This window comes from Nematolebias whitei, chromosome 2, assembly GCF_014905685.2.
Source record: "Nematolebias whitei isolate Nwh7 chromosome 2, NemWhi1, whole genome shotgun sequence".
Lineage (NCBI taxonomy): Eukaryota > Metazoa > Chordata > Actinopteri > Cyprinodontiformes > Rivulidae > Nematolebias > Nematolebias whitei.
Window position 1 is genome coordinate 16,986,674 of NC_056499.1, and position 19,443 is coordinate 17,006,116.

At 39.7% G+C, this 19,443-nt stretch overlaps 2 protein-coding genes across 6 annotated transcripts in view; one reads left to right on the top strand and one right to left on the bottom strand.

Moving 5' to 3' along the window:
* The window catches only part of pax6b (paired box 6b), a 14,782-nt gene extending 8,006 nt beyond the window's left edge, over positions 1–6,776 (top strand). For all 5 annotated transcript variants that reach the window (XM_037690576.1, XM_037690562.1, XM_037690570.1 and 2 more), the window contains 6 exons: positions 2,254–2,412; positions 2,647–2,729; positions 2,853–3,003; positions 4,034–4,146; positions 4,405–4,546; positions 5,188–6,776. In XM_037690576.1, the coding sequence (XP_037546504.1) occupies positions 2,254–2,412; positions 2,647–2,729; positions 2,853–3,003; positions 4,034–4,146; positions 4,405–4,546; positions 5,188–5,273 (734 nt within the window). In that variant the 3' untranslated portion in view covers positions 5,274–6,776. The remainder of the gene's footprint in view (positions 1–2,253; positions 2,413–2,646; positions 2,730–2,852; positions 3,004–4,033; positions 4,147–4,404; positions 4,547–5,187) is intronic.
* Positions 6,777–10,939: 4,163 nt separating this feature from the next.
* The window catches only part of elp4 (elongator acetyltransferase complex subunit 4), a 62,472-nt gene continuing 53,968 nt past the window's right edge, over positions 10,940–19,443 (bottom strand). Inside the window, exon 10 of the mRNA XM_037697480.1 lies at positions 10,940–11,209. Within this exon, the coding sequence (XP_037553408.1) occupies positions 11,090–11,209 (120 nt within the window). The 3' untranslated portion in view covers positions 10,940–11,089. The remainder of the gene's footprint in view (positions 11,210–19,443) is intronic.

The following is a 19,443-nucleotide window of genomic DNA, read 5'->3' on the forward strand; positions in this document are numbered from 1 at the left end:
TAATAATAATAATAATAATAATAATAATAATAATAATAATAATAATAGTTATTATTATTATTATTATTTTAATTTATAGACTTAGTTTTATATTATATCCTTTAATGGTCTTTAGTTATTAATAACAACAATAATAATAATAATAATAATAGTTATTATTATTATTATTATTATATTTTAATTTATAGTCTTAGATTTATATTATATCCTTTAATGGTCTTTAGTTATTAATAACAACAACAATAATAATAATAATAATAGTTTTTATTATTATTATCTTTTAATTTTTAGCCTTAGTTTTATATTATATCCTTTAATGGTCTTTAGTTATTAATAATAACAATAATAATAATAATAATAATAATAATAATAATAATAATAAGTTAAATTGATTAGATTTGATAGTTTGCCTCAGCAGCTGCCTCAGCATGTGTTTTCCGTCAGACAGTGAAGTAAGCACATCCAAAGGTGACACGGGGAGTGACAGGGCCCCCAAAAGAAGACAACTCTATCCAAACGGACAGAGAAAAAGAAAAACCTTCTTGTTTCATCTCTTTCTCCTCGACTCCCTGGATATCTGTGGCTCCAACCCCCCCGGTCTGTGAGCTTTAAGTCTCACTTTCTCTTTCAGTTTTAAGCGGTTTCTCAAGAGCGTTTTGATCCAGTCTCTGCAGCTGAAAGGTGCCGCAATTGGTTCGGTACCTCTCGCCCTCTTTTCTCTTTCTGCTGCTGCTTTTCCGCCTCACTGGTTGAGACATCGTGATACTAAAGAATGAGTTTATTTCCCAGCGCTTTTATAAAGGAAACAAATCCCATCCCGTAGCGTCAGTGGCTCTGGCAGACGGATAATAGCTGCACATCCACTCCCCTTTTTATGGATTATCGGGAGTAAAGAAACAAATAGCGCGGATACAAACTATGATGAATACTCGGTCCATGATGCAGCAAGGAATACGATCAGGAAACAATGACCATGTTTTCAGGTGAATCAACTGGATTCCTGCGCCAAACTGTTTCTGGTGGCCGCATATGGGCTAAATGTTACTTTATTTTAGAGGGTGCATGTGTGGCACCTGCCCCGCACCTGCTCCAAATCACCTTCAAAAACAAACCCGAGTCTTTGCGCCACCAGCGCGTCACAGCGCGTACACGTCCCTCCATCAGCGCACCCGCTGCTTAATTTCGCATTAACTCCTCGGTGTGATAATGATGTCCAACAACAAGACAGACATTAGTCGATAAGCCTCGCCCTGTAACCGGAGGGGCCTTTTAGGGCCCCACCGCGGACAAGCAGGAGCAGTGAATAGATTGGCCTTATTTTGGTTGTTCAGGGGGTTGCATGCTCTCTCCTCACTCATTTGTTTCCAATTGAAGACAGAAATCCTGACTGGCGTGTAGCTGGCCGGGGGACGTGATTAATGATGCTGGTGGATAAGGGTTAACACACTGGACTCAAAGCTCTGTTGACTGGGATCCTCGTGCGCACAATGCCAAAGCACTATAGCCTGCGCGCCTCCACAGAGAGAGGATCCTTTTGTCATCTCCTCCAAAGCTCCCCCCTCCCCCTCCCATATATTACACCCACAGAGGGCTCGCTGGTCCGTCCCTGGCTGTGTCCATAGTTTAATGGTTTCCCTTACTCCTGAAGGCATTGTATCATTCTGAAAAGCGTCTTCTTCTATTCAAAAGTTGGTGGTCACCTCAATGGCTCTACCAACGCCCATATGGGAGAGACCATTGAAGCGCTGCTCCGTCTTAAAAAAAAAAAAAAAGAAGGGGGGGCGGGGGGTCTGCAGAGTTTGGGGGGTAGGGGGGTTGTCTTTAATACATTTCATAGGCTCTGAAAAGAGGCTCGCCACATCTTGACACATTTTTCTTAACCTTTTCAGAACCCAAACTATTGTTGGGCCGCGATAAGAGCCTGTTCCCTCCCCGGCCTGTTTTTCCCACAATATTTTACAAACACTTAAACTGTTGAAGCTTTTGATTTTCCCCTCACGTGGCCCCTTTTCACGCAGGTACTCGTCTGTAATCTGGTAATATTAGGCAAGAATTGCAATAATTCCTCTGGTTTTGGATTAAATTAACCATGATGGGGGGCCTTAATTAATGATGTAGCGTCGCGCGCTGTACAATTAGCTGTAGGCTGATGAAACACGAGGCCCGATAATTAATTATTCAATTAGCTTAAGTGAATGTATATTTCCATTAAGTGCCCCCCCCCCCCCCCCCCTTTTTTTTTTCCTCCTTCAGACGGCTGCCAACAACAGGACGGAGCAGGAGAAAACACAAACTCCATCAGCTCCAACGGGGAGGACTCGGAGGAGACGCAGATGCGTCTGCAGCTCAAGAGGAAACTGCAGAGAAACCGCACGTCCTTCACACAGGAGCAGATCGAGGCTCTGGAAAAAGGTCCGACAACCACTAAATAAATAAACAGATCATTTAAATTTGTTAAATACATATCAAAACATTTGATTTATTAAAAAAATATATATAAAAGCTTAATTCGTCCTGAGAACATGTACATTTTCACGCGTAAAAGCGCAACATTTCCCCATGCAAAGACATATTTTACCAACGTACAGCTCTGCAAATATTCTAAAACTCCTCGGTTATTTACGAATAGTTTTGCTGGCCTTGCAGAATTTGAAAGAACTCATTATCCAGATGTTTTCGCGCGAGAAAGACTAGCGGCAAAAATCGACCTGCCTGAGGCAAGAATACAAGTGAGTGACGCATTTTTGCTGCTTATCTATTAAGTGTGCAAAATACACGCTGACATATTTGTCTGTGTGGGAAACAAAACACTGACGTTATTCTTTTTTCTTTTTTTTTTTTTTTAATTAAAGGTATGGTTCTCAAACAGAAGAGCAAAGTGGAGGCGGGAGGAGAAGCTGCGGAACCAGCGCCGGCAGGCCAACAACTCGTCCAGCCACATCCCCATCAGCAGCAGCTTCAGCACCAGCGTTTACCAGGCCATCCCGCAGCCCACCACACCGGGTAGGGGGCTCCAGCACACACACAGCACGGGGGTGATCATGCTTACAGGACACCAAGTCTTTCAGTGAAACCAGTCATCCTCTGGTTGTGCAGCATCTCAATCATAAAAGCTGACTAATGCTTATATGTTGCACTTAAAAATCAAATTGCTGGTCTATTGAGTTTACACACTGTAAAATACATTATGTTAAATTATTGTTTAGGTCAGTTTGACAAATTATTAACAAAAGTGTTTGCAGTAAAATGAAGTTATGAGTTAAGAAAGATAAATGTTAAAATCCCCAAGTAATTGTAGCAGTAATATGATTTAGGCAAATCAGTGAATTTAAATATGGAGATCAATACAGTTTAGTCACTTCTTTGCCCCCCCCCCCCCCCCCAGCCCATTATTACTTAATGCAAGGCAGTTTTTACATTTAAGATTTTCAGGAAATTCAAAATTTATCTTCAAACTTGTTGATGGTTTTTAGTGGAGATAAGTTAAACACATGTCAGATCAAAAACAATTATTTCAATGCCTTATTTGTCAAGTTGAAAGTATTATCAGCTTGTTCAATAATTCCATTTTGAACAAATGAACACAGACGTGTGATTTATTTTTTTTTGCATTGTATTTTTGGACAGCCGTTTCAATCAGATTGTTAGATGTTACATCATGGAGCAGACTGTGTTATGTGACAGTGTGCAGGTTAATCTGAAACAGGATGGGGAGGCCTCTTGCTCAGCTCAAGAAGCGCCCGTGCTTCTCCTTTTAATGGATGAATGAGCAAAACTTCACAACTGACTATCTGAGTAATTACCAAATCAGGCACGAGGGCACACCGTCAGAGCTCAAGCTCACGCTCACACGTCAATCACCTGAGACACACACTGTACAGTATGTGTCTGGGCCTATCAGCCTGTCAGATAAGGTGTCACCCTCCCTGCACGCACTGCTGAACTGCTAATGAGACGAGCTCACACCGGAGGACTGCTTGTGTACGAATTTCTGTGCTTTCAAACTCATTTGTTTTTGTCTTTCTGTCTATAGTGTCTTTCACCTCGGGGTCAATGCTGGCTAGACCTGACTCTGCACTCACAAACACCTACAGTGCACTGCCGCCCATGCCCAGCTTCACCATGACAAATAACCTACCTATGCAAGTAAGTATGAGCACATAATCCAAGAAGCCAAGTAATTTCATTGTAAGAGTATATCCAACCCACTGAGAGTGATTTCAAGTTCTAACCCCTACAAACAAATGTCCTTCAAAGTCATATTTCTTAACCAAATAATTACTTTTTGGAAAAAAAAAAAAAAAGAGAAAAATACTAAAGGTGTACCAAAGACATAAATAAAACATGAAAAACTAAAAAACTATGGTTGGCTAAGCTAACGTAACATTCTCTTCTCATCTGTAGCCCAGCCAGACCTCCTCCTATTCCTGCATGCTGCCCACCAGTCCGCCTGTGAATGGGCGGAGCTACGAAACATACACGCCCCCTCATATGCAGGCACATATGAACAGCCAATCAATGACCACTTCTGGTACCACCTCAACAGGTAGGCAGAAAGTTCATTGTTTACCAACATCTTTGGGAAGTAATACGATCAAACCGTGCACGTATCTGCCACCTCTTTGATTCACGACCCTGTCACAATGACTTTACATCTCCATCCTGTCCATTTGAGAGACTCCATCATTTAAATGTCCGAGGGTCAATACTTTCTCCATCTGAAATAATTTCTCTCTGCAGGGGTATGAACAGCTCTTCATTTCATTGCCACTCCAGGCCATCATGTCAACCCCACGACTCCAGCACATAGTTTAGTTCCACCCCATTAGGGGGCTGCTTCAGAGAGCCATATATACCGGTTATAGTCATGAAGAGTTAATCATGCATAACCACATTTCCTCTGTGCTAAATTGCTAATTAATTTGATTCATTTGCTATTGTACTCGCTCTGTTTAAATGCCATTGCCGTGGCCCCAATTTATCGAGCATGCACGAGTTTTACATTGCGACCGTGTGCAGAGCATTGTGACTCACTGCTGCCCCATGCTTGTCCACTTATTTTACAAGCTTTTAAAGTACAAAGCAACATTCTGACTGTGCAAAAAGTACACTTTTATTGATCATTTTTCAGGTTTCTGAAGATGTTTTTGTCTGATTTGACTCATTTCTCTTTTTTGGTCTCTGCAGGACTCATCTCTCCTGGAGTGTCTGTCCCTGTCCAAGTCCCAGGGAGTGAGCCTGACATGTCTCAGTACTGGTCAAGACTACAGTAGAGAGAAGAGCTACTTCACCCTGTAAGCACCCGGTCCACCGTCGGCCTCCAGCAGCTCTCGTCACACATACGCGGCACAGTGGACAAGGCGTGAGGATACAGATGAGAGAGACTTTGGGAGAGCTTTGGGACGTCTGAACTTTGTTTTGCCACTGGGACAGTGCGCTGTTATGTAGCTCTGTTGGCACATTCAAACAAGGACTTGGAAGAAAATCCATTCATGGAAAGCCAGAAAAAAAAAGGACCTCTGTAAAGTGCCCGGTGTTAAATTTTTATGGAACAAAAACTTATGTTTTTTTTTTTTTCTTCTCATTTTCTATTTCCAACTTCAGTCATTGTTTCCTTTTTTCCTCTGATGTGTTCGTAAATGGCCATTTGTATGTTAATAAATTAAAAAAAACAAAACAACAAAAAACAAGATCAAGAACTGATAGATGGACTGCTAGAAAACCATGTTGGTTTTGCATTTGTTTGCGAGATGAGACCCTGAGAGATTCTGCCATGACTATCTTTTAATCTGCTAATATCGAGACTTTCTACCAGACTTTGCATGGTCTTTGGACATTACTGCATATCATTAAAGATGAAAAGCTGGAGGGAAGACTCTTACTGTGAAAAAAAAGAAGAAAGAAAACTATTTATTGGTCTTATTTCTTACGAACGGATATGTAGCAGGAGAAACTCAAACTTGATCCACCCACTGAGGCTGCGGTCTAGGTTCCTGCCTCCGGCCTGCATTTGCTTTCTTTTATTCGACACGGATCTATCAGCAGCTCCAAGTGTGCAAAGATGGTGCAGTGCAACACAACATGCACCTTGTGCCTCTGTGGTTGGATTGACTCTAGATTACCAGGAACATTACGAGTGGCAAACAGGTGGAAAAGAACACCTGTAGTCTGTAAATGGTAGACCGGCGTCTTTGATATAATCCAGTTTGTTTATGTCAAAATGTAAAGTACTTGTCTTCCCTAGAAATCTTCCAGAAAGATTTCTCCAATAAAAGTTGATTTCATTTATACCCCCAAGAATATTCTATAAATGTTCCATGCATCATGAAATACATTTCTTTAGGGTCAGGTACAATTTGTCTCCTAGGTATAGTTGTAATATAGTGTCCTATGGTCAAAAAAATGTGCAACTAGAAATATTTAATTCCTATAATTATGATTAAACATTGCTTGACAGAGTTTTAAACTTAAGTGTTTGGCAGTTGTTTACAAGTACATATCAGATTTAATCATTGTTGATTGTAAAACAGACCAAAGCCTTTGTATTTCATCTACACAATGTTATTTTTTTTATTTAAATTTTAGTCCTGTGTTGGCAACATTTTTGTAAGCACGTCTCGTTTAATTGCATTGGCTTCGAGTTCGGAAGACTGCAGTCGAACCCTGCAGTCCTTATTTATAATTGAAGACCATGGGAGGGTTTTTCTAGCATCATCTGTCATGCTCTTTTGAGTTTTTGCATTTTCGTTTCAGTGTGTATACACGACGAGCGTGGACACAGACCGGGTTCACGTTTGAGCATCGCTTCTGCGCTGAAACACGCTGTCTCTTTAAATATTTCAATTTAATTTTATTTAAAATGGAGCTTTTTAAATGTATTTTGTGAAAACTATAAAACATTTTGTACAGTAAAATTGTGTCTTAAAGAAAACATTTCCCCCACTTTTTTTTTTTTTTTTTTAGTTTCCTGGATGTGTCAAGTTTTTCCCATGCAAAAAAAAAAAAAAAAAACCCCTTACCAGGACAAATTGGAATTCTTGTACATTTAAACATCAAACCACTGAAACAGCTTGTTAAATGTGGAACGACAGTTCAAAATTTCACAAACAAGAGGCGTCAAAAACAACAAACCTCTGCTGATGTATGGGGCTGAACAAAGTGGACACAGAGCACACAACAAAACACCACCTCACAATAAGAAAGGTCAAGCAATTCACCATCGCTGGCTCTTGTTTTAGTAGAGTTACGATAGTATGAAAAAATACAGCAACAAGGAAGAGGAGGAGGAGGAAGAGGAGGGAGCAGAGAGAAAAGAGGAAAAAAAAAAAGTTGTGGAATAAAGCAGTCAGTGCCCAGAGCGAGGCAGAGGAGCGATTGTGTGGCAGAGTGAGTTATTTTGCTTCACTTGCTGCCTCAGCAGGGGGGAGGGGGGCATGTGTGTGTAGATTTTAAAGGGGGTGTGTAGACACTGAAAGACCATCTCTGTAAGGGCAAACTATCCAGGAGAGAGAGGGGTCAGGTAGCATTCACACAGCATGCAACACCTAAATCTAAAATTGATTACTTGAATTTACACGTCTTGTTGCTTCGCCACAAGTTGGACGATGAATCAGATTCTTTAAAGTGATTATTTTAGGGTTAATGTGATTTCTCCATTCATTTGATCCACTTTATCACACAAATGGAGGAACAGTGTTCGGAAGGAGGCAGAGCAGAACGGTCGTCTGTTTTCGAGACAGAGGAGGAACATTAATAATTACAGAGAGAACGAGAAATAGAGTCGAAATGCAGGAAGGCCTGCAATCAGTGGAAGCTTAAATAATACACACAGTCACAACGAAGTGGTTGAAATGCACAGTGATTTTCACGCACTACAAAGTCAGCAAGTTTCTCTACAAGTTCTTTAGAGCTTTTCTGTTGTTGATCCGCTTTTTAATTGATTTTAATTTAAACCTGAATGCCAACAGCTTCGACCGTTTAATCTCTCGTATGCGTTTTAAGGAACAATAAGTAAAATATTATTTATCTAACAGAGCATTTTAAAGTCTGTAAACTGCTTTGGACAGGATTAATCGATAACCAAACTGTAACACACATTTGAAGATAAATTGATTTGATTAAATGAAACTTTTCTAAATGATGATCACTTAAATTTAAGGCTGATTTCTACGTTTCTTGAACAGTATGTCAGTGTGGAGGCCCTCCGATAACAGTACTTCAACGGCGAGAACAGCTTTGGTTAAGAATCAAAAGGACACGAGGAGCTGCTGCCAAATGAATTCACCATTTTCATTCTCATGTTTTTGCTGAGGAGTGTTTCAAAGAGCAGTGTCAAGTTGCCAACAACACTGATTCATTTCTTACAAATTACATTTGCAATACAAGTTTTTGTCTTTCAATAACTTGAAATATTTCTCGTCAAAATAATTTACATAAAACTGTTGATGCTACTTTTATTACAGAAACGAGAGGGATAAAGATCCAACAAAAAGTCATGTGATTCTTGAAGTTCCTGTTTAAGCCTTTGATTGATACCGATGGCACTGAAGACAATAAAATAAAACAAATTCAAGAAAAATGCCCATAAAATTTTGTCAGCCAGCAACAAAGGTGTGAACAACAGTTAAAGTTTAGTTTTTTGTTGTAGGCAGTATGATCTAAAAATAATTTTACCAGTAAATAAAAATACTACTATAATTTTATATTAGCCTTATAAAAGAGGAGTTTGGTTTCTGAGGAATATTCACAGCAGCACATTCACACACAGAGAATGGCATTCATTTTTAAAACATTTGAACGTGGACAAACCAAATTCAAACCATAAAACTTTCCTCTTTTTTTACGACTATAAAACAAACAAACAATAAAACAAAGTTAATCAAATCATTTCTGAGTTGACAGGTGAAAAAAATGAATCAGAACAATGGTAAACAAACGAGCGAAGCGCTGGTAAGGCAACACAAAAACACAATGGCAAGATGGATTTATTCTTCTTTTAATCTTCATTCAAAGTTCATCCTAAATACGTCAACACTTCAGCACCAATAACCTGCAGAGCTGTTGTATCTTCAGCTTTTGGTCATCTGTTGAAGTGAACTGTGCGCGTCCATTACCTCTCTCATAAACTGGATATAAATCTATGTAAAAAAAAAACAAAAAAACCTAAACAAACAAACAAAACCCTGTCAGGTAACTCATCTTTCTCCAAACACATGTTGTAAATGATCACAGGTTCTGCCAAGCTTCAGCAGGCAAAACAACACAATGTGGCACCCACCTCAGAGTGAGGAAAACAAAAATGAAACATTTGTTTTTTCATGCTGACTCTTTTTATGCGTTACCCCGTGTCACCGTTTGACCTAATTTGTTCTTTTTGGGGCTTGTCATGGCAGAGCAGCTCATCCAGCAAACACAGCCGATGAGGTGTGAAGCCTGCACTCAAATCCAGCTCTCCTGCCCTGCTCCGTTTGGATCTGCTTAGCAAACGCAGACATACCTCACCTGCACAGAGTCGAGGTCACATGGAGGCATAAGCTAAAACCAGTCACATCTACCAGGCAGCCATCACTCATAGCATATTCACTTTTTTTTCCTGAGATGATGATGTAGTGCAGTAAAGTAAAAAGCTGAGAAGAAACTACAAGTAGGGTTGTGCATACTTATTTTTTAATTCATTTCACAAAAGCATCTTTCAGTGTTCTGAAAAAAAAAAAATTGCAGGATGTAAATGTTGAAGCAGCACAGCAGATGCTTCTTGTTCTGTAAAGTAAACCCAAGATTAATTATTTAATGTTTGCCAAGAAGGAGTTTGTATAAAACCTATAAAATATTTTATGATTACACTTTCCTTGAAAATGAAAATCCCTAGAGCAGGGGTCTGTAAGCTTTACCATCAAAAGAGCCATTTTTATGCCTTCGTTCAACGAGCTGCAACAAACTGTATCAACTGATGGCTCATGGGCCACTTCATGTTTGTTGGAGCGGGTTTTTGTGGCCAGTACGTGTGACATTGTAAAGCTAAAAATATAAAATGATTTTTAACATTTATTGATATTTTTTACAATTTAAGTCAAATGAAAAGACCAGATTCTTGTAAAGAGGTGGTGGTGGGGGTCTAGTTAAATGAAAAAACAAACGAACAAAAAAAAAAACCCCACAAACATCACACAAACAATAACTATGAATAGAATTAGAATAGAATAGAATAGAATTCAACTTTATTGTCATTGGACATGTCACAGGTACAAAGCAACGAAATGCAGTTTGCATCTATCCAGAAGTGCTTAGCAAGAAAAATAAATTGGCAGATATAAACTATACTATAAATATACTATAAACTATACTATAAACTATGCAGATTTATGTGATTTTTCTTAATTGTGGGAAAAAATAATTTAAGTATAGAAATAAAGTCAAAGTTAAAGTGAGTTATGTTTTACTCCTTCCAATATTCACATATTTGCAAAAAAAAAAAAGACAGGAAAACAGCTAAAACTAGTCCTTTTTGTTGTTGTTGTTTGTATAAAACCAATAAAGTTCAGTTTTATGTTAGTTTTGGTCAAAGTTTGAAAGAGCCGCATGTGGCTCCAGAGCCGCAGGTTGCAGACCCGTGCCCTAGGCAGAGAAAAACAAAAACATCAAACTAAACCTAAGCAATTTTAAATTATATCTTTACTTAGATTTTAACTAAATTAGGAAATATTTACTTCACCAATATGCATTTTTATGGTATTTAACGAAAACAGTTGGTTCTCATTTTTTGTGGAATAAAATAAGAAAAAATATAATCATATTACAAGTAAAAACCACTTCTAACATTGTGAATTTTCAGCTGATAAGGTAAAAAACTCCATTAGGACTTGTACACAAACAGTTTGAAATGAAAGTGTAAATGTGTCTGTTAGAAGCCGAGGCGTTGTGGATGTTTAGATCTTCACTCCTGGCTGAGCTCGTTGGCAGGTGGTAATGGCTGGCTGGGTTATCGCAGTTGACATTACGTGGGCAAGAGAACATCCTGGTCACTGAGGCAAAGAGGACAATGGCTGCAGCTTTCCAGTTGTTTATTTCCCATGGTGACTGTGCAAGAGCTTTAGAAGTCCAGGTGTTTGGTGCCGGATGTGCCGGAGCCGCAGGCTGAAGTGGCTCCTGCCAGCTCCCCCCTGCTCACACGACTCACCGTCTCGGATAAGTCCGGAGGCAAATGTAATCGCTACAGAAATCAGAGTTGGGGAGGGAGACAGAGGGAGGGGGAGGCAGAGTGTTAGTGGGCTTGTACGAAGCAAAACAGAAAGCGCTACAGTAGATCAGCATACAGTAGACCGTTCACTTCGGTGGTGCTTATTCACAGAAAGCCATGTTGGGTTGAAATTGCATTAGATGCTTCAGCACTCCTCTTAACACTGGAAACACAGAGTAAATCTGCAAACCCTGCTGCTAAATGCTTCATAGAGCTTTGGGCCTGTTACACCTCAAAAGACATACACTGTATGGTACCTGTACATGGGATTTTGATGTTATGGAAAGTTTTGTAAAATGATACACTCAAGGGGAAATTTAAAATGTGTGATCTGACACAAAAGCGTACAAACAATCCAGATTAGTGTTTGCATGCTTTATTTTTAGAACAGATGGATATGTTCCGCTAACACCCATATCATTACAAACATAAATTCAGCTGTTTCACAGCAAAGCTTTTCTGTAAAGCCGATTTCAAAGCACAATAATACCAAGAGGTTAAAAAGGGCCACTCATGTAAACCCTCTTTACATCAACATGCTAACTATTATTAGGCCTTAGAAGGGCTACTGCTCTGCTCTCACTAGAATCAACATAAAAGGCCACCAATGGACTCTTGTGGACAAAGTCTTGAAGAGCACTTGAGAGCGTGAGAGGAAGTGAAGTATCTCCCGAGTCAAGTGTGCCCTCCGACAATGGTGTTGAGTAGCACGTTGCTCGAGTGTCTGTCAAGGAAGTTAAATCAGAATACAGCCATTCTGGGGACAAGAGAGGTTAAACCCTGTAATTTGCTCCTGAAAGAATCTGCCATGACATCTGAAACCTGCTGGTCAAAGCTTGCACTCCCACCCAGTCCTCTAAACATTTCCCTGCCCGCCACATCCTCATCCCCTCCAGACATCCAGCTTTAGGAGAGCTTTTTCACACCCACAGATTCTTATCTTTTTCTAAATGACTAGATGTTTGGGTATGGCGTTTAAGAGTGTCATTACTAAGAGATAATTCAAGACTACATAATGTTCTTCACCCCTTTAGGGTAGACTATTCAGCATTGTTTTATTACTGATGTTCATGTCTGATGTGAGGCCTTGTGTTTCAGAGAGACATCTTCCTCGAGTGTTTCTTTTCTTACTGATAAGTTTAAAGGGAAAACAGAAATAGAAGGGAAGATGTTTTTTGAGTTGAACAGAAAAGTATTTGTGGTAGGCTAGACATTTAGGATGCATCTATAAAGAAAAAAAAAATGGGAAAGTGGCGTAAACGCATCAACTCTCAAGTTAAGTCTTAAAGACAGAATACTTTCACATGCACACATTCATGCTAACCCATACACTGGAATGCCAGAAGCTCTGCACAAGTTCCGTCCCTGCCAACCCTCACCTGTGTAACCTTTCGTGTCTTCAGCTCACTCGAGTGTGATTGAAAAAGAAAAACAATGCATTGATCAAGCCTGGACTCACTCCTGCTTAGTGCACTGCAGCAGAAACATGGCAGAGAAAAGGGTAGGAGAAAAATCAATCACATATACATCATCCTCACTGGGTGAGTAAAAAAAAAAAAAAGGAAAAACAGATCACACCGTTGTCTGGCTGCCATGCACCCATGAGCCTGGCTATGCCGTGTCTCTGGCTCTGCGCTTTGGGAACCCACTGAGCATGTGCAGAGCGAAGGTCAAAGCAATCCAGAAGTGAAGCTCAGCTTTTCTAACCTTTCAGTTCAGGGGCAGATGAGAACAATCAATGGCAACATCAAAGTTGGAGGGAGGAGCAGACAAAACCAATCGATTGGTTTGACACAGTGAGAGAAAAGACGGCCTTGTGCCAGTCAACAACCACAACATACATCAGTGGAATAATTATGAATACCATGAATACTCCATGCCAACTTTTAATCCACATACACAAATGTCCCCTCAATGCTAAAAGGAATCGTGCCAAAAAAGATTTACCAATTAGTTAAAAATTTTCAACAAAGTTTAATGTCATAGTAGGGATCTCTTTAGCAGAGCTCCCTTAACTACTGGTATTATTATTGAATGAATGGAGTTTGACACTGGAACTGGAAAATACATGGTCAGTGAGGCTATGAGTCGGCTTCCCTATGACCTGCACACCCCATGATGTAAACAAGGACATCCGGAAAACCCTCAGAGGCATAGTGGGGTGTGTGTGTGAAATCTTTCTCTGCTGCCTGGCAACCTTCTTGAGGGTGGAGAAAGAAAAGAAAGAAAAAAAAAAGATGGGGTGGCGGGGGCAATGGAGGGTGTTGGATGGGAGTGGGCGGCGGGAAAAAAGACCATTGGCCATGGTACACTGATGGGGGGTGGGAGTGGAAATGGATGTGTGCCACAATGTTAGTGTGAGCATGTGTGCGCAAGAGCTGCGATGTGTTTTCTCCCTGGTGGCGAGCAGGGGTAAAGGTCTATGGTTCAGCCTCTGCTCCACAGCCAGAGGGGCCTGGGCCATGCTGGCAACAGAGTGAGGGGCGACAAAGCTCCAAACGACCGCTAAGCACTTCAAATGAGCCCTTGGGGCTGCCCCAAAGACTAGCTTTGCCTAAGAGGGTTACTGATATCTCTCCACAATGGACAATTTCCTTCAGCTTAGAGACATCTAAAAGACGTGGTTCCTAAGAAGAACAACAAATCATGCTGCTTGATTGTTTATGGACTCCACATACAGCTTTGTTTGTGGATACAATATTTGCGGTTTATGAGTTAGAAAAAGACGCCAATCTGCCATTTTTATTGTTTGTGGTTATGAAAATTACAACAGAGAGTAATTGTGTAATATTCAGGGTAATTTTTCCCACTGGTGCTCACAGGGAGCCACTCACACAAAGCAGCACCATCAAAAGCATTCCACTGACGGTAACGGCTTGCTAATGAATGGAGTATTAGGAGCTAATTTAACGAGTCATTTCTTCTATAGAGTTTTAGCCACACGTTCAAATGGCCCGTGTCACTGTAGATCTTAGAACTATGGGAAACCCAACACCTTGTTGAAACACATGACAACTGGTCTGGCTGTTCCAATCAGATTAGTTGTTGATGGAACGTGCAAGTGACACAATATTTACCATCAACACTGACTTACCACAAAAATAGTTACATTGTGGTCAGTATTTTTAGAACCTTCTTCAAGTCAGCAGTAATGAGACACAGTATTGTTACCAAGTTTAGATTTATAGAAAAAAAAATGACTATAGAGTATGAATATTTGCTCTGAAGGATGTGGGCAAAATATAATTTTCCAGACACAAAAGCAAGTGGTTTTGCCTGTTCTGTTTCCCTGAGCAGAACAGCTGCAGTGCAGATACTGTAAACTAATGTGTCTGACCATGACATTGGGTCAATGTCCTCTATTTCAAGCCCCATTTCTACAACCAGCTAAGGGTCAAAATGGCAACAGAATGTTTCATGGCTAAAAATTGGTAGATATTTCCCAGACTTCCCTGTCTGTTGAGTCACTAAACCAAGCTAAATCACCTCCATAGTACCATAATCCCTCACAGCTCTAAAGTTACACAGCATTGTGTGGGAAATCATTTCCCGAATCTATAGGAACCAGTATTAACTTAGCACCTAAAAACATCCACACAATAAGGTGATGTTCTTTCCTATTTAAGACACAAACTATCATCACAATTACGCTGGCAATTTCAGAGAATACTTCCGCTGTTTTGCCAGACGAAAATTGCAAGAACACCTTAGCATAAATCCCATCGCTTTGCTTTGTGGTAATTCTAACCCACCTACATTGAACAAAGGTAAAGAAGAAGCTTTACTTTCCTCCTATTTGTGGCAACAAAGAGTGAAATATGACTCCTGGCCTTGCCCTTAGAACAACCTGCACAGTAGAAAAATTCTTCTACCTGACCCTTTCTCATTTTCAGAGCACAACAATTTATTTATTCCCTTAATTTCAATCATTTGTTTTTTGAAGCTCTATTCATTTTAAATATTTTCTCTAAAGCCACACCTTTAAACTGCATGTTAACTTACCAGTACTTAGCTCATTAGTTACGATGGAGCTTTAGGGTCACACACAAAAAAAAAAAAAAAAAAAAAAAAAAGCCATAAAATTACGAGAATAAAGTCATAATATTACGAGAATAAAGTCGTACGAGACTTCTTTTTTTAACAGCTCTCGTTAATTTTTTTCCGCCAGTCGGATCCACAACGCAACCTGTCAATCAATCCAGTAGGCGTGTCCGCAAATGACCAATCCGAAGCTAAATGGTCCTTACCTGCAGAACTGTGCTGCAGCCCATCAGAGCATACCACCTTAATGTAAGCAGGTTCAAAGTCCTGATACTGATAATAATCTGATGCTGATATGCTCACAGATTAACTATCTCGTTATTTGTAAAACCAGTACCAAAGTATAACAACAAGATGCTCAACATTCTTCATTTTACCACAGTTAAAATGTGGTAAACCTGCTTTATCGTGTCGGAGTTCAGATAATATTACGAGTCATTTAGCTTCAGATTGGTCATTTGCTGACACGCCTACTGGATTGATTGACCGGACACAACGTGGATCCAACTCGTGGAAAAAAATAAAACAAGAGCTGTAAAAAAAAAAAAAGTCTTATGACTTTATTCTCATAATGTTAAGACTTTATTCGACTTTATTCTCATCATTTTATGGCTTAAATTTTTTTTTTCTTAGCGTGGCAATTAAAACAATTTTTTTTTTAGTGTGGCTCAAAATCTTCGTCGTACATTAGTATAAGGTAATTAAGTACAAAACTTTACATAACATGTACAAACTGATGTTTTTTGTTTCCACAATGCACAAATGGTGTTTGAAAATACTTTTGTATCAACTTAAATGTTATGCAAACAATCGAACAGCATTAAACAGAGGAAAAGAAACTAACATGGGAAACATGCATTTTAGCTCTTCTCAAATTTCTCTTTGGTAATTGGACGATGGTCACCTGCCCACCAGGTCACCTGCTGCCTGATCCAGGATAATCTGCGCGGCAGGCAGACAGATAGTCAGGCGGACTGACAAATAGACAGATTCAGACACAGGCTCCTCATCTCTTCCGCCTCATGGCTTAATGAATCTGACAGAGTAGGCAGCAGGCAGGCAAAAGGATGAGCAAGCATTTTGAGTGTAATTATATTTCCAAACACAGAAAGAAAGGGAAGGGACTAATAAGTGACTGAATTTCATTAAAAGCAAGCATGTCCAAACAGGAAATTGATTAGCTGACTATATTTATTTTTTTTAATAGCTGATGGAATGTGTAGTCACATTGACTTGAATAGGTAGTTTCTCACTTACCCTTCACGCTTCACAGACTGATAAAAACCAGCATTTGATAGTATCTGTCATGTTACTAAACATGACACACAAGCAAATCAGTGAGCTCTGGGTTGCTTCTGAATAACAAATGGACAAACAAGGGCCAAAGTGTAACTGCACAGTAATACAACAACTTGACTTGTTATCATCATAGTCAACTTAACACTCCTCTGGGGTCATCTGCTTGGGCCCATCAAGCGCTTTTGACAGGGAATGCAGCATGGGGCCACTTTGTCTCTTTTCAGTTATGTTTTGTCTCTTTTTGGAGGGCAGTGTTAGTATAAACCGTGGGCGTTGAAGGGTGGGGAAACATTAACCCTTATGGTGGTGGTAGATAGTAACAGGAGGGGGGTGGGGAGGTGTTGGTTAGTTGGTGTTTTGGACATGGGCACAGCCAGGGAGCACTGGTTTGCCCCTGGAGTGACATGGTGCCTGGGGAGAAAGGGAGCGGGGTAGAGGGCGTAGAGTACAAACATATCTAAGTGCTGCCTTCACCACAGATAGGTCCATAGCAAAGAGCACAGCTGCACGGGTTATGACAGCATGTCTGGGGGACCTCTTGCGCCATCCACCCCTCTAACACACATTTTATCCCTCAAACTATGACTGTTACAAACATCCTCAGGTTAAAGCACCATAGACACTTCAGAGCAGGTTTTTCAGTGTTGGATATATGCCATGCCACAAAAATCACATTTGAAGCTAAACTACAGAGGCCACTGCCTAATCTAAAAACTTACCTTTATGAAAACTTTCTAAGTTTCTTATTGTCTTTCAAACCTAAGAGCGTGGTTCAACAGTATAACACATTCAGTGAGCAACACTTGGACAATGTTACCAACAATTTATAATAGCATCAGTGTGATTTGCATTTTTTATTTCTTTTAGCAGTTATCAAAATTTTTGATACCACACATATCTGGTGAGTCTTAAGTCAGTGTAGCAAAATAGGCCTGTCATGATAAACAATAAATAAATTAATCGCATGATAAATTAAAATGATCGACATTTTCATTTATTGGCTTTATCGTTTCTTTGTGTCTCTCTCTTTCTACTGGACATTGGATGACATAAGGCTCAACTCGGCGCTCTTCACTGACCCATCCCTTTCTCTTTAAAAATCTATTTTAACAGTCCAAAATCACGTTTTTAGATCGTTAAAAGCAGCTAAGCTGAGAAGTTAAGCTACAAGCTAAGCTAACAGGCCAACCTCAGGGAAAAACCTCCGTCTTGTTGAAGCTCTAAAATTCACGGTTTAAACCCGTGCCTTTGTGTAAAAAGTTTTTCTCTGCAAAAAAGAAGCTGAAAACTTGTTTACTGATTTTTTATTAAAAACTTTGTGTGAAAAATGCTATGCTAAAGAGCTCAAACCACCGCGCGTCCACCATTTTGAGAACCGAAGAGAGACAGCCCATGTCACGTCAAGGAGCCTCCCTTCCATTTTTCTTAGAGACACGATGCTCACTCCCATTCATCCTTCAGTTCATACAGTCTTATAACTGCCATCCGGTGGTCAAAAAAAGGTACTACACACAAAACAAACATTTCTTCTTAAATTTGACAATAATGACTTATTATTGTCAAATTCAATCAATATTATCGTTTATCGAAATCATTTCTGAGACAATTAATCGCCCAGCAAAATCGGTTATCGTGACAGGCCTAGTAGCAAACAATGAAAAATAGGTACCCTGACCATCACATTGCATCTTATTTCTTTGGGGAGTGGTGGCGCAGAGGTTAGAGAGGTGGGCTTGTGATCCGAAGATCGCCGGTTCACGCCCCACTCTGGGCCCATGAGCAAGGCCCTTAACCCCCACCATGTGCTCCCTAAACAGGTCTCTCTTGAAAATGAGTTCTCGTGGCTCAATGAGACTAACCTGGATAAATAAAGGCTAAATGAAAAAAAAAATAATACACACAAAAAAAGCACAACCAACCAATATTGATATAAAGTTACTCCAAAAGTTATTTTTTGTAAAATCCCATGTGCTGGGAGTGTTCTGTCAAAGTTTCAGTCAAAAGAAAATATCAAGGCTTTCCTAAAATATTCATGTCTTTTTCTGGGTTGCACTCAGTCTACAAGTGCACACACTCTCGTTGAAAACAGAAAAACACACACTGCCTCTCTCTTATGCGCATGTCACACAGAAGTATTTACAACATGACTGCACATTGTAGGTTTGTGTGTTTCCTAAACCCAGCCTTAGATCCAACAGAAAGTCTTACTTTTCCACCCATCATTTGTCCTGTGATAGAGTTCACACAGTTTACAGGCATAACATTTGGCAAAGCGAAAGGTCGTCTGGAGGTTATTGTGTCGGGCCGGGTAAGTGGATGACCGCCTGGGAGGGGTGGGAGAAATGACTCTCAGAGGAAGTCTTTAGTGCTAGCAAGACACTGGCACTGAATAAGGAAGAAAACGATAAAAACATGCATCATCCAAGAAACAAAGCATCCTCCAAAATAAACTTAAAACTTTTACCCATTTTATCACGATACTACCTATTCTTACTTCCTTACTGCATTTAGTTTAAACACTATGTCAGAAGAAACACACAATTTAACAAACTGTTCTGTTTCTTGCCAAAACAAGAACAACCAGAAAAAGTTGATCTTTGTAGTGGAGGACATGAGATGAAGATTAACCAGATAGAAAAGGTCTTTGTGTTAGGATTGCTTTGGAAGGATTATAGAATGATGTTTGACACTTTTTAATCTTATGAAAATTACTCAAATGTAAAAAGAAAAAAGAAAAAAAACATGACCAGACAGAAGTTGAAGGAATGAGAGCAAACATTTAAATTTGTAACTGAAGACACAAAGAAACATTTATAATTAGTTTAGGTGATTGGGGAATAAATAAAATATTTTAAGATGTTCTCAGT